The sequence below is a fragment of the Pelobates fuscus genome, chromosome 8 (genome assembly GCF_036172605.1).
Source record: "Pelobates fuscus isolate aPelFus1 chromosome 8, aPelFus1.pri, whole genome shotgun sequence".
In the NCBI taxonomy this organism is placed as follows: domain Eukaryota; kingdom Metazoa; phylum Chordata; class Amphibia; order Anura; family Pelobatidae; genus Pelobates; species Pelobates fuscus.
In genome coordinates this window covers 151,554,877-151,570,529 of record NC_086324.1, presented here as the reverse complement: position 1 = coordinate 151,570,529, position 15,653 = coordinate 151,554,877, and the positions used below count along the sequence as shown (strand labels likewise).

Genomic DNA, 15,653 nt, shown 5'->3' with positions numbered 1-15,653 from the left:
ACATAGTGCAGGTGAGTGCCGGGACCATTTAATACATAGTACAGGTGAGTGCCAGGACTATTTAATACATAGTACAGGTGAGTGCCGGGACCATTTAATACATAGTACAGGTGAGTGCCAGGACCATTTAATACATAGTACAGGTGAGTGCCTGAACCAAAAGTGCACTAATACATAGTATAGGTGATTGCAGGACCAAGGTGAGTGCCAAGACCATTTAATCTAGAATATACATAAGTGCCAGGTAATTAAATATCTGGTCCTTGTGAGTGCCAGGATCATTTTACACCTAGTACAGGTCAGTGCCATGTTAATTTACTATCTAATACAAGTGAGTGTTATGATTATTTAATGTATATTGTACAGGTAAGTGCCTGAACCATTTCATAAATAGTAAAGGTAAGTGACTATATAATTTAATACCTAGTATAGGTAGGTGCCCGAATTATTTAATACGTAGTGCAGCTAAGTGTGAGGACCATTTAATAATTGGTACAGGTAAGAGTCAAAACCATTTAATACATAGTACAGATAAGTGCCAGGACCATTTAATAACTAGTACATGTAGGTGCCAGGACCAGTTAATACCTAGTACAGGTAAGTGCCAAAACCATTTAATAACTAGTTCAGGTAAGTGGCAGGACCATTTAATACCTAGTACAGGTAAGTGCCAGGACCATTTAATAACTAGTACAGGTAAGTGCCAAAACCATTTAATACCTAGTTCAGGTAAGTGCCAGGACCATTTAATAACTAGTACATGTAGGTGCCAGGACCAGTTAATACCTAGTACAGGTAAGTGCCAAAACCATTTAATAACTAGTTCAGGTAAGTGGCAGGACCATTTAATACCTAGTACAGGTAAGTGCCAGGACCATTTAATAACTAGTACAGGTAAGTGCCAAAACCATTTAATACCTAGTACAGGTAGGTGCCAGGACCATTTAATACCTAGTACAGGTAGGTGCCAGGACCATTTAATACCTAGTACAGGTAAGTGCCAGGACCAGTTAATACCTAGTACAGGTAAGTGCCCAAACCATTTAATAACTAGTTCAGGTAAGTGGCAGGACCATTTAATACCTAGTACAGGTAAGTGCCAGGACCATTTAATAACTAGTACAGGTAAGTGCCAAAACCATTTAATACCTAGTTCAGGTAAGTGCCAGGGTCATTTAATACCTAGTACAGGTAAGTGCCAAAACCATTTAATAACTAGTTCAGGTAAGTGCCAGGACCATTTAATACCTAGTACAGGTAGGTGCCAGGACTATTTAATACCTAGTTCAGGTAAGTGCCAGGGTCATTTAATACCTAGTACAGGTAAGTGCCAAAACCATTTAATACCTAGTTCAGGTAAGTGCCAGGACCATTTAATACCTAGTACAGGTAGGTGCCAGGACTATTTAATACCTAGTTCAGGTAAGTGCCAAAACCATTTGATACCTAGTACAGGTAAGTGCCAGGACCATTTAATAACTAGTTCAGGTAAGTGCAATGGTAATTTAATAACTAGTTCAGGTAAGTGCCAGGGTCATTTAATACCTAGTACATGTAAGTGCCAGAACCATTTAATACCTAGTACAGGTAAGTGCCAAAACCATTTAATACCTAGTATAGGTAAGTGCCAGGGCCATTTAATACCTAGTACAGGTAAGTGCCCAAACCATTTAATAACTAGTTCAGGTAAGTGCCAAAACCAGTTAATACCTAGTACAGGTAAGTGCCAGGGCCATTTAATACCTAGTACAGGTAAGTGCCAGGGTCATTTAATACCTAGTACAGGTAAGTGCCAGGGTCATTTAATACCTAGTACAGGTAAGTGCCAAAACCATTTAATAACTAGTTCAGGTAAGTGCCAAAACCATTTAATAACTAGTTCAGGTAAGTGCCATGGTCATTTAATAACTGGTTCAGGTAAGTGCCAGGGTCATTTAATAACTAGTTCAGGTAAGTGCCAGGGTCATTTAATAACTAGTTCAGGTAAGTGCCAGGACCATTTAATACCTAGTACAGGTAAGTGCCAGGGTCATTTAATACCTAGTACAGGTAAGTGCCAAAACCATTTAATAACTAGTTCAGGTAAGTGCCATGGTCATTTAATAACTAGTTCAGGTAAGTGCCAGGACCATTTAATACCTAGTTCAGGTAAGTGCCAGGGTCATTTAATACCTAGTACAGGTAAGTGCCAAAACCATTTAATAACTAGTTCAGGTAAGTGCCAGGACCATTTAATACCTAGTACAGGTAGGTGCCAGGACTATTTAATACCTAGTTCAGGTAAGTGCCAGGGTCATTTAATACCTAGTACAGGTAAGTGCCAAAACCATTTAATACCTAGTTCAGGTAAGTGCCAGGACCATTTAATACCTAGTACAGGTAGGTGCCAGGACTATTTAATACCTAGTTCAGGTAAGTGCCAAAACCATTTGATACCTAGTACAGGTAAGTGCCAGGACCATTTAATAACTAGTTCAGGTAAGTGCAATGGTAATTTAATAACTAGTTCAGGTAAGTGCCAGGGTCATTTAATACCTAGTACATGTAAGTGCCAGAACCATTTAATACCTAGTACAGGTAAGTGCCAAAACCATTTAATACCTAGTATAGGTAAGTGCCAGGGCCATTTAATACCTAGTACAGGTAAGTGCCCAAACCATTTAATAACTAGTTCAGGTAAGTGCCAAAACCAGTTAATACCTAGTACAGGTAAGTGCCAGGGCCATTTAATACCTAGTACAGGTAGGTGCCAGGGTCATTTAATACCTAGTACAGGTAAGTGCCAAAACCATTTAATAACTAGTTCAGGTAAGTGCCAAAACCATTTAATAACTAGTTCAGGTAAGTGCCATGGTCATTTAATAACTGGTTCAGGTAAGTGCCAGGGTCATTTAATAACTAGTTCAGGTAAGTGCCAGGGTCATTTAATAACTAGTTCAGGTAAGTGCCAGGACCATTTAATAACTAGTTCAGGTAAGTGCCAGGACCATTTAATACCTATTACAGGTAAGTGCCAGGACCATTTAATACCTAGTACAGGTAAGTGCCAGGACCATTTAATACCTAGTACAGGTAAGTGCCAGGACCATTTAATACCTAGTACAGGTAAGTGCCAGGGTCATTTAATACCTAGTACAGGTAAGTGCCAAAACCATTTAATAACTAGTTCAGGTAAGTGCCAGGGTCATTTAATAACTAGTTCATGTAAGTGCCAGGACCATTTAATACCTAGTACAGGTAAGTGCCAGGGTCATTTAATACATAGTACAGGTAAGTGCCAGGACCATTTAATACCTAGTACAGGTAAGTGCCAGGACCATTTAATACCTAGTACAGGTAAGTGCCAGGACCATTTAATACCTAGTACAGGTAAGTGCCAGGACCATTTAATACCTAGTACAGGTAAGTGCCAGGACCATTTAATACCTAGTACAGGTAAGTGCCAGGACCATTTAATACCTAGTACAGGTAAGTGCCAGGGTCATTTAATACCTAGTACAGGTAAGTGCCAAAACCATTTAATAACTAGTTCAGGTAAGTGCCATGGTCATTTAATAACTAGTTCATGTAAGTGCCAAGACCATTTAATACCTAGTACAGGTAAGTGCCAGGGTCATTTAATACATAGTACAGGTAAGTGCCAGGACCATTTAATACCTAGTACAGGTAAGTGCCAGGACCATTTAATACCTAGTACAGGTAAGTGCCAGGACCATTTAATACCTAGTACAGGTAAGTGCCAGGACCATTTAATACCTAGTACAGGTAAGTGCCAGGACCATTTAATACCTAGTACAGGTAAGTGCCAGGACCATTTAATACCTAGTACAGGTAAGTGCCAGGACCATTTAATACCTAGTACAGGTAAGTGCCAGGACCATTTAATACCTAGTACAGGTAAGTGCCAGGACCATTTAATACCTAGTACAGGTAAGTGCCAGGACCATTTAATACCTAGTACAGGTAAGTGCCAGGGTCATTTAATACCTAGTACAGGTAAGTGCCAAAACCATTTAATAACTTGCTCAGGTAAGTGCCAAAACCATTTAATAACTAGTTCAGGTAAGTGCCATGGTCATTTAATAACTAGTACAGGTAAGTGCCAGGGTCATTTAATAACTAGTTCAGGTAAGTGCCAGGGTCATTTAATACCTAGTACAGGTAAGTGCCAGGACCATTTAATACCTAGTACAGGTAAGTGCCAGGACCAATAACTAGTACAGGTAAGTGCCAGGACCAATAACTAGTACAGGTAAGTGCCAGGACCATTTAATAACTAGTTCAGGTAAGTGCCAGGGTCATTTAATAACTAGTTCAGGTAAGTGCCATGGTCATTTAATAACTAGTACAGGTAAGTGCCAGGACCAATAACTAGTACAGGTAAGTGCCAGGACCATTTAATAACTAGTACAGGTAAGTGCCAGGACCATTTAATAACTAGTACAGGTAAGTGCCAGGACCATTTAATACCTAGTTCAGGTAAGTGCCAGGGTCATTTAATAACTAGTACAGGTAGGTGCCAGGACCATTTAATAACTAGTTCAGGTAAGTACCAGAAGCTGTTATGGGAACACCGAATTGTGGCTTTAGTAACTATCACTGCACAAAGTCCACATCTTCCATGACTGCCTGGCAGACTCCAGCTCTCACTCACCACTCTCCAAAGCACGCTTTAAACCTTTGGGGAAGATGGAGCCGCCATGTTTAATAAGGGAAACTATTCTCATCTACAAAAAGACACCATTTTATTTGTGGGAATATTAATATTTAAAACGTAAGAAAGACCTCCCAGAATCACAAAAAGACAAACCTCACCAGATCATGCGCAAACCTTGCAGAGAATAGACTCTTCAGAAGTGGGAGCCGCCATCTTTAATGAGGGAAACACCATGTTATGTCTGGGGGGGGGGGAAATGACTATTGACAGCTGAGGACGCTGAATTCAACAATTTAGCCTTCTCACCCCCCACACCCCTCTCTAAACTAGTGCTTCACTACTTTGAAATTAATTTGCATCAACTGAATGCAAACTGAGCACCATAAAGATATTGTGGAAATTAATCATGACATTTAATTCATTTATTAATCTAATTGTGATAATGCTATCCACTCTCCCTCTTATCACCCCACCAGAGATTTATGGATGATTATTATTTTTTGCCTGCCCTTAACAAAGATGGCCGCAATGGTGCTTCCGGTGGCTGTGTTCAGGATAATGGCTCCGGGTTGCTGCTGGTTGTTAGCTGCCTTGGTTGCTAGGGACTCGCTTGGGATCTCTGAGAGCCTCAGCTGATCGGGCCTGAGCAGGAGAGGGGTACTGCTTGATGTTGGGGTGCACAGGGTGAGTGTGGCAGGGAGACAGTGCAATGGCTTGGGCAGATCATTTAATCATAATAGGAAGTCTGAGTGCATCCAGATTAAAGTGATCACTGATCACATGGGGATTGGGGATCCATAATGCAAAATGTATGCTGCTGGAGTGCATTAAAATCTCATTTATTCTATGTATTGCCTGGGTTTTTGTTGTGTTCAGCCATAATTTAGAATATAGGTGAGTTGGTCTCACCCCCTGGTTCAGAATCCAGATGTGGGTCAGCATGCAATTATTATAGATACACAGTAAAACTGCAATCATTATAGATACTCAGTGGTTCATCAAGATCCGTGTAACTGGGCACAATACATTATTACAGTGCAACTGAGAACCCCCTTTAACGTGTTTTATGTTAGTATTCACTGTATTACACTTGAAGAATGGGTCGCTGCGTTTATTTTACAGTCGAAGAAGAACGCTATATACATAACAATATTGGTTGCTGTCTGAAAAAAGGGACACTCTAAACCAGGGGGTCCTCAAACTCCGCCCCCCCCAGATGTTGCTGAACTACAAATCCCATGATTCTTTGAATTACATAGATAGCCAGGGAATCATGGGAGTTGTAGTTCAGCAACATGTGGGGGGCCGGAGTTTGAGGACCCCTGCTCTAAACAAAGGGACACACATCACTTTGCAACAGTTGTCTCATTCAAACGCTTTGTCTTGAACGAGACAATTGTCTCACTCTGCAGGTAGTAAAAAGCAGATAAATATTTGTAAAGATATATATATTTTTTTTATTTATTTACAAGCTTCATCTTTCTCATGGCTTCCACGCCCACTCCATAGGGGCATTAATCTAACCAATCAGTGCGCTAACATCCTAATTTGGAGAAGAGAGGGAGTCTGATCGGGGTGATTAATGCAGAGCAGACTCCGGTGTCATTTCTGCACAATGATGCTGTGTTTCTGTCATTTAGTTGACTGGTATAAAACTGAGAAGGGTGTGTCAGACGGAGGGGGTGAGGCTCAAGAAACTCTTCTAGCTGCGAGGCGTGCCCCACAATGCATTCTGACCACATTTATAGTATATTTGTAAACGTTTATTACATACTTTTCAAAGTTTTCCTTGCTTTATCTTGGTTTGTGTATTTGTTTAAAAGTGGTCGTTGACTGGTTTAAAAAAATAATTGTCAAGTGATGCATGTCCCTCTAATGCAGTGGTCAGGATGCAGAAATGCCACACCTTTTGTCTGGCAATGTAAAACAATAAATTTTCTGAGAAATGGCAATTTTAACATTTTCCATGAACACGTTTCTAGTGGCTGTACATGCCCTTCTTCCTTAACCCCTTAAGGACACATGACATGTGTGACATGTCATGATTCCCTTTTATTCCCGGAGTCTGGTCCTTAAGGGGTTAAAGGGACACTCCAGGCACCCAGACCACTTCTGCCCATTGGAGTGGTCTGGGTGCCATCTCCCACTACTCTTAACCCTTCAAGTATAATTATTACAGTTTTTTATAAACTGCAATAATTACCTTGCAGTGTTAACTCCACCTTTAGTGGCTGTCTACTAGACAGCCACTAGAGCACACTTCCTGCATCATAGCACAGAAAACCTGTGCTAGAGCGTCGCTGGACGTCCTCACGCTGTGTGAGGACCTCCAGCGTCGCTCATTTCCCCATAGGAAAGCATTGAAAAGCATTTTCAATGCTTTCCTATGGGGAGCTCTAATGCGCATGTGCAGCATTGCCGCGCATGCGCATTAGGTCTCCCCGGCCGGTGGACGGGATCAGTCTCGACAACCGGCCGACGTAATCACTGGGAGGAGCGAGGGCGGAGGAAGAAGCAGCGACGTGGGACATGTCGCTACTTCTGATAAGTAACTGAAGGGGTTTTCACCCCTTCAGCAACCGGGGATTGGGGCGTGGGAGGGAGAGGGGACCAGCAGTGCCAGGAAAACGGATTGTTTTCCTGGCACTGCAGTTTCCCTTTAACCCCTTAAGGACACAGGACATGTGTGACATGTCATGATTCCCTTTTATTCCAGAAGTTTGGTCCTTAAGGGGTTAAAGGGACAATCTAAGCACCAGAACCAAAACAGCTTAATGTAGTGGTTCTGGGATGAAGAGACTGCATCTGCAGTCTCAGAAATGCAAGCATTGCATTTTCAGAGAAAAGGCAGTGTTTACATTGCTGGTGTATGCCACCTCTATTGGTTGTCACATAGACAGCCACTAGAGGAGCTTCCTGGTGTGTTCCTTCAATCTTTGCAGGACAGACGTTCCATGGCTTCATGCTCAGCATGAAGGTGCCAAACTCTCCCAATAGAGATGCATTGAGTCAATTGCTTTGCATGCACACTAGCCCCCTAAATGCTTACCAATGTCTAATTATATTATCCATGGAAGGAGTGGCATTTGCAGGGAGATCTGCACACTGGGGTTATAAGGCAAGTATATTCTAATTTTGTTTAGGAGGGCTTGACAAGCTAAATCTAAATACTCTAAAGTTAGGAATACATGTTTGTATTTCACAGCACCCAGAGCAGCACATCAGCTGCCAACAAGATAATGGAGACTTTTGATTCTTCTTAATCCAGCTATGGTCAGCCAACAGATAACCCAGCAGTCTTTGTAGAATTTATACCTCAACCTGTAGTCTGGCTAAAGCATTCTAGGTGTTCTCCAACAGATGTAGGGTTGTTTGTGTGCAGCATGTCTGTCTGTTACAGCACTCCTTTTTATTTTTAGGTTAAAGAGCTTGCAATCTGTTCTCGGACCTGGTGGATAACATCATTCAAAATGTCTTGGATTTCGGGTGAAAACGATATGGAGGCTGATGAACTGGGAGAGGTGCTAGGAAATACAAATCTATTTTATGTCAATAACCATAAGTAATAAAACCAGCTATTGGAGTATACCTTCCATTGCACAATTTTTGTTTTAATATTATATTCTTCTATACAGTGTGGTAGCAGATTTGTTAGCAAATGCACAGGTGTTGTTAAAGCGTGTTTAAAGATATAGTCATTCCACTCACACATAGATAATCTACTGTGTTTATATAGGGCTACACTGAGAATTCAGTGGCAGAGATGACCAAAAAAACTAGGGACTGCAGCCCCGGGGTAATTTTTAACCTGCTCCCAAAACCAGCTCTATTTAACACCCTAAGAGAAGTTGCACTCCCTAATGTGTTCTGCTGTTCAATCTTTCAACCCAGGACAAGCCTGCACCCACAGCCTACCACAGAATACTCTAATGGTGCTCTAGCTGAGTATGAAATTGTGTCATAATTAGACTATTAATAGTTTAAATGTAGGTATGTTTTTCATCATTAAACAGGCTCTCCGTGTTTGAAGGCTCTGTATTTTTATGCATCGTATATTCAATAAATGAAAATTAAAAAATTAAATAAAACTGTGATGAGAGCAATTAATGGTCTGAGACTGGAAGCAGCATTGAACTCCTCATAGACCAGGAAGAGTCTTCACCAATGGCACTGCTCCTTCCAAACCAGAAATAGTCTCCACCAATTAAGAGACTCAATACTGATGTCTGACTTTGTTCCACAAACCCCCTCTAGACGTGAAATACAGCCTCTATCAGCTAATCTACGTATCAGATCTGATAAGCTGAACCACTGTATAAGCTAATAGCCATAATGCTAATGCCATCAGCCAACTGATCACCCCATTACCAGTTCTGTGCAAAGGAAAACCAGGCATAGTATATGGGTATTTGCATTCAGATTTATATAGAGTGGATGCATTCTTTTAGACAACTGTTATATGTAAAACTGAACAACCGCCTAATGAGACTGTTAACTTATGAATCGTGTTTAGCAGAATTAAACAAGTGGTTATGATCTTTTTTTTTAGCTTGGCCACATTACTGATGATGAAGTGTCTGTTGTTACCTATGAATCGGATACAGACAAGGTAGGAATATTTGTTTTAATATTGTTTGTAGTTTTTATAATATTCTAAACATTATCACAGTAACTGCTCATTTTGTATGGATTTATTTTGTTCATGCACATGTTAAGGCTAATTACCCTGTAAGTTTGGGACAGGTCAGAGGATATTTACACATGTTTCCCTTCCCCTCCAGCATGCAGACTCACTGGTTCCCCACCCTTTCTACGTCCCATTTATCAACTTCACTTTGTCAAGATGGGTCTTTTTTAGGCCTACACGTTTTATCTGCATTTGTCACACCTCGATCTATTACCACCACTTACTCTATTACTTTATACGTACTTTAATCTCTCTTTCCAAAAAACTTGACCACAATTAAATATATCCAAAATGTATTGTTGTGCATCAATTACACATCTTAAAAAAAACCTTTCGAAAAGTTTACAATGGGCATAGTAATTCTGAGAAATTATCTTTACACAATTATACCAGAATTTCCAACTCGATGTTCATTGCTTAGCAATGGAATACAGTTTTGATTACAGCTTTTTAAACCAACACATGGTGTAAAGAATAGGCTACCGTGGTACAGGCTATTATCTGGCAACGTTACTACGCACCCAAAACGTGGGCGTACATTGTCGCTGAAATGACAGCGACATTGTGTCCTTAATTTAATGCTATTTTGCAGAAAATAATGATGGTCCAGGCACTCAAGGTAAATCCAAAGTGAGCAGGTTTATTGGAGCAGATGAAAAGCAAAATTTCAGCCCACAATAGGGCCTTTGTCAAGCCCTGTTGTGGGCCAAAACATTGCTTTTCATCTGTTTCACTTTGGATTTACCTTGACTGCCTGGACCATAATTTATTTTCTGCAAATTACATTGTGAGGATAGGCCAACCTCAGACCCGGTTGCACCCTGGGATCCAGGAGAGTGCAGTATCCTTTATGGTAATTACCTAAAAATCAACTATTTTTTTTATTCTCTATTTATAAAGTTTCTTAAAGGGACTGTCTTTCCTCAAAATATCTTCATGAAGTATCTTTGAAGTGATGAGTCCCTGGGAGCTACATGGCCTTAGGTGTTTAAAATGGTTAGGTATGGAGGTAAGGAGGCACCCAAAGATTCCTCGATTCATCACCTATTTAGATGAAGTTAAGAGGATACGATTTGTAGCGAAGCTACGTATTGTCATAGTTCTGTAACTGCAAAGCTTTCTGTTTCTTCATATTGGTAGAATCTAATCGAACCTCTAATACAGAAGTTGCTCCTCACCCCTCTCTCCATTTCTGGACATTTTTTTTTTTTAAATCTCACCAGATAAATAAAGATAGGCTTAGCCACTTATCAGTTAACTGGTGTATACTGCAAGTTCGGATAAATGGTTCTAAAGTAAATTAAATATGTAAATTCCTATTTCCAGAAGGGGAAGAAGAAGAAAGGAATAAAGTCTTCCAGATTACAAAGTAAGTATAAAAATACAATATTTTTAAAAAGAAAAATAACAAGCAGCCCATGTGTAAAGATCATTTCTAGGGTTCCAAAGAAAGGGAATGTGTGTGCAACTGTCTCAAAACACCAATGGATATGGGGCACACAGTCAATAAAACTTGATATTAATTACATTTGATTTTTATTTTAAGAGTTAACTATAAATATTAAGGAAACAAAAAACATTTTTTTTTTGTCTTTCGCTATTGCGTGATTGTAAAACATTGTAAAGGATAAAACTTACCAGGAAAGGTTAAAGGATCTTAACATGTATAGCTTGGAGGAAAGACGAGACGGGGGGATATGATAGAAACATTTAAATACATAAAGGGAATAAACACAGTAAAGGAGGAGACTATATTTAAAAGAAGAAAAACTACCACCACAAGAGGACATAGTCTTAAATTAGAGGGACAAAGGTTTAAAAATAATATCAGGAAGTATTACTTTACTGAGAGGGTAGTGGATGCATGGAATAGCCTTCCAGCTGAAGTGGTAGAGGGTAACACAGTGAATGACTTTAAGCATGCGTGGGATGGGCATAAGGCTATCTTAGATATTAGATAAGACCAGGGACTAATGAAAGTATTAAGAAAATTGGGCAGACTAGATGGGCCGATTGGTTCTTATCTACCGTCACATTCTATTTTTTTATGTTTCTATAATTAAGAAAACCATAAGAAAACACAACACATTGTAAATATCCCCACACTAGGCTAGACTTGTTTAACATATGAAACAGTCTATGTTTCTAAAGAACATGACTTCTATTCTAACTAATTACCATGGCTGGGTTCCAAAGTACATATTTTGCCCATACATGCCGTAAACTCACAGAATGCCTGCTGCTAAGCAGATGTACATTTAAATTCCCACCCCTGAGAATTATAGTGGTACCTACACTAACTAGGTGCTGGTATAAATATGTTGTCATTAAAATAAACACAGTATTAGATGTAGAAAAAAAGATGAGTGGATGGTACTTTAATTAAGGAAGGGAAAGCTGTTCGTGAAAGAATAAAAAAATTTCCGCAATTCACCTAGGGGTGAAACTTAAACCACAACACACATTTTGAGTTTAAAGAACATTAATAAATGTTGTGTTTTATTGATTGTGGTGTCCCATACTTTTTGATGTTTTGAGACTGACTAGGCAACACTTTTTAATTTTAAAGGACCACTATAGTGCCAGGAAAACATACTCGTTTTCCTGGCACTATAGTGCCCCCACCCTCAGGGACCCCCTCCCGCCGGGCTCTGGAGAGAGGAAGGGGTTAAACACTTACCTTTCTCCAGCGCCAGGCGGGGAGCTTTCCTCCTCCTCTCCTCCTTCCTCGCGACGTCATCGGCTGAATGCGCAGGCGCGGCAGGAGCCACGCTCGCATTCAGCCGGTCGCATAGGAAAGCATTTACAATGCTTTCCTATGTACACTGGCGTCTTCTCACTGTGATTTTCACAGTGAGAAGCACGCAAGCGCCTCTAGTGGCTGTCAATGAGACAGCCACTAGAGGCTCTGGAGGCTGGATTAACCCTCAGTATAAACATAGCAGTTTCTGTGAAACTGCTATGTTTATTAAAAAAAAAAGGGTTAATCCTAGAGGGACCTGGCACCCAGACCACGTCATTAAGCTGAAGTGGTCTGGGTGCCTAGAGTGGTCCTTTAACCCCTTAAGGACACATGACATGTGTGACATGTCATGATGCCTATTTATTCCAGAAGTTTGGTCCTTAAGGGGTTAAGTAGAGTTTGTGCCCAAAGCATGTAAACATTTAAAACGCCTCCATAGGATTGTCTAACAAACTTCATTAAACCCTGCTGCTGTATTCACAAGCCTCCATTTATAACATAGGTCCTGGTTAGGTATGATTTGGATTAGTGGAGAGGTTTGGATAAGGTTCAGAATTTACTGTTCACTGTTATGAATGGCGCTATAATGACCTCCTCTCTCATTTCTTTTCTATTGACATTTGTATCCCTTAGTCATTAGCTTATCCACTCCTTTCATTGTAAAAAGGAGAGATTCTATATGTTCATAGACCCCCTTTGGCTTTTGTTAGTAATTAAATAAGTGATATGTAATTAATTTCTTGCACAGAGGCCCATTGTCCACAGAATGCATGGCTGCATATTTAAGTATGCTCTTTTTTTTCTTATTCCAGTTCCAACAGTCTAGCAGACCTGGTAAATGTGATCATCATAATTGGCATCATTACCCTGGCAAATTGTGTCGATTTGCACTTATGTTGTCGAACTGCCCCCCCACTTTTATTAGAAAAAGGATCATCAGCCAAATAAACCGGTTATTTTGTTTGTTTTTAATCAGATTCTCCATATCTTTCGAGCGCTAAGCTGTTCACAAACAAGGCTCCTGTGTGGCGGTCTTTGAAAGGAACGGGTCAAATGCACACCGAGAACCCTATGGCTAAAGTGCCCCGGCAGCTGTGGCTGGCATCTCTAAAACAAGGGAACAGTAAGCATTCTGTCTTGTAGCTGCAATCTCCTAAACCAGTGTCATAGCGTTCAGTCCTCTTACATTAACACGTGAGGTTTTTACTAGGTATTAATGTAGATCTAAACGCACTCCCGGTGTCACAATCGTTCCTTATCTTCGCAGTAGTTCTGATTGCCAGAGTGCCATGGCATTGTGTATGTAGTCTTTGTGCTCTCTCAAGGCACCATGTTTAAATCAAACGTCTTTATTATGATGGTCTAAAAAAATAAAAAGGTTTACTGGTTGTCTATGCGAACCTAGAAGTTGTGTCCAATATGCCTAGTTTCAGTGTGTTTTGATTGTGTGGCTTTCGTTAGGTGTGACTCAGCCTGTGAAATCGAACACAGACACTGGACAAGCCTGGGCCAGTCCTACAAGCAGCACTCCAGAATATCTCAAAGAAGCTCTTGGGATGAAGAAACCTAAATACTCTCGTTCTTCTAGCAATGGTAATTACAAGTAATACACATCCTCTAGATCAGGGGTAGGCAACCTTCGGCACTCCAGATGTTTTTAACTACATCTCCCATAATTCTCTTGCAGCCACAATGCTGGCAAAGCATCAAGAGAGATGTAGTCGACAACATCTGGGGTGCCAAAGGTTGCCTTTCCTTGATCTAGATTAGTTCTGTCACACTGAGGATCAAGCTGACACAGGTTTTTTTTGTAATAATAATTGATGGCAGTGTGACGAGGAGAGAAAAGAGCACAGTGGTGGAAATGATAAAGTCCATGAATTATTAAAATTATTAACGTACCCAAATCAGACCTTGCCATACACGGGGGTGGGGTGGGGGGGTGTCCAGGGGTCTTTTATGCAATGCAAATAATAAACAATATTAGCAAATGAAATTAAGTTAGATTGTTAGATGATGGTGAGTGAGAGACCACCAAGAACTCAGCTCCTGGTAAACACAGCAACCTCGGTTACATGATTGTATGTGACCTGCCACTGCAGATGGACTAATCGGCAAACATAACGGAGTGTGTTATCACATGATGGAATGTTATGTCAATCTGGCAGTTGGCACTTACAGCAGCCATTAGCACTTGATAGATGGTGTAAATGACAGTTGGAGTAGAGAGCAACATATCACATAATTAATTAAAGAGATGCCTATCTACACAAACTTTAGATTAGGTAAGTGGGTATTGTGAATGTAAATATTTAGATGTAATCACTGGGAGCAATGATGGCTGTATTCATGTTTATTACTACGGTATTTATGTTGAACATTTCTGCTTTAAACTGAGCTAGTCTGTCGATTTTCTGTGAATTGATAATCTGATAAAGTAATAATTTCTTATCTTTATACATGCCAAGGTTATATCCCGGGGACACCAGACTACAAAGAGAAAGAACATATGTATGACCAGATCATAGACTTGAAGAAGGTAGTATTCTGTATTGTATTGTAAGAGCGGAGGAGATATTGTCAGATCAGTTGGTTGATGAGCTGCTTTATGGACACGGCAAAATGTTTATGGGAGTTATACCTGAATTACAACCAGAAATCTATACCTGAATTACACCTTCAGCATTTTGAAACAAAAAGAGAAACACGATAGAGTAGGGTTTAAACCAGTTTATGGTTGTTGTGGGATTTTTGTTTCTTTCTAATATTGATTGTTTATTGATTATTATTTTTTTTCCCTGCATTTTTTAAATGAGAAATTAAATTAGTGTTTGATGATGTCCCTTAGGTTATGTGTTAAATTTTTATTTCTGTATCTCTTGGGATACTTACATCAAACCATATATAGCTACATAGGTTATTGTCAATAAAGTGTTATCATGGATTATGTCGTTACTCACTCCCTTTACTTTTTCAGACGCTGCAGAATCAGAAATCTGAGTGTGACATAATGAAAACAAAACTGAGAAGATTGGAGGAGGAGAACAGTCGGAAAGATAGGCAGATTGAACAGCTACTGGATCCTTCCAGGGTCTGTTATATACCACATTTATATTCTTAGATTGCAAGCTCATGTGACCACTTTTTCCCCCCCTCTAATCCCGCTTTTCTTTACTCTCATTATTCTTTTAAGCTGTTAGTTTGCTCGGGTTTCCCTGTTTTCCATCATCAGAAGCATTTTTTTTTTTTTTTTTTTTTTTTTTTTTTTTATTTACCAAATTTGAAAGAATAATTTCATTACCTAGAACAGTGAGCTGACAAATGAGTGCAGAAAAACAAAGCCACTTTTGCAAATAAATGGGTAATGTCAGAATCTACAATTTACCTGTGAGAGTGGTTCTCAGTCCCTCGTGGACGTAGGAGATCATAAAGTGGGACTAATGTAAAAAAAAATTTACAAATAAAAAAATAACCCCCTTTATGGTAAAATTAATCAGAATATTCTACTGTTTAATCATAGTTTATTTCATTATTTTAAGTAAATATTGACTGCAATGTAAACTAAA

The 15,653-nt window shown here is 39.8% G+C and overlaps 2 protein-coding genes across 2 annotated transcripts in view; one reads left to right on the top strand and one right to left on the bottom strand.

Moving 5' to 3' along the window:
• The window catches only part of BRAT1 (BRCA1 associated ATM activator 1), a 40,192-nt gene extending 35,322 nt beyond the window's left edge, over positions 1-4,870 (bottom strand). The window contains exons 1-2 of the mRNA XM_063429534.1: positions 4,832-4,870; positions 4,655-4,727 (exon numbers count right to left, since the gene is read on the bottom strand). Coding sequence (XP_063285604.1) covers positions 4,655-4,727; positions 4,832-4,870 — 112 coding nt within the window. The remainder of the gene's footprint in view (positions 1-4,654; positions 4,728-4,831) is intronic.
• A 355-nt stretch (positions 4,871-5,225) lies between these two features.
• The window catches only part of IQCE (IQ motif containing E), a 29,975-nt gene continuing 19,547 nt past the window's right edge, over positions 5,226-15,653 (top strand). Inside the window, exons 1-8 of the mRNA XM_063428932.1 lie at positions 5,226-5,341; positions 8,077-8,178; positions 9,207-9,266; positions 10,671-10,713; positions 13,064-13,210; positions 13,549-13,680; positions 14,556-14,626; positions 15,065-15,178. Of these exons, the coding sequence (XP_063285002.1) occupies positions 8,128-8,178; positions 9,207-9,266; positions 10,671-10,713; positions 13,064-13,210; positions 13,549-13,680; positions 14,556-14,626; positions 15,065-15,178 (618 nt within the window). The 5' untranslated portion in view covers positions 5,226-5,341; positions 8,077-8,127. The remainder of the gene's footprint in view (positions 5,342-8,076; positions 8,179-9,206; positions 9,267-10,670; positions 10,714-13,063; positions 13,211-13,548; positions 13,681-14,555; positions 14,627-15,064; positions 15,179-15,653) is intronic.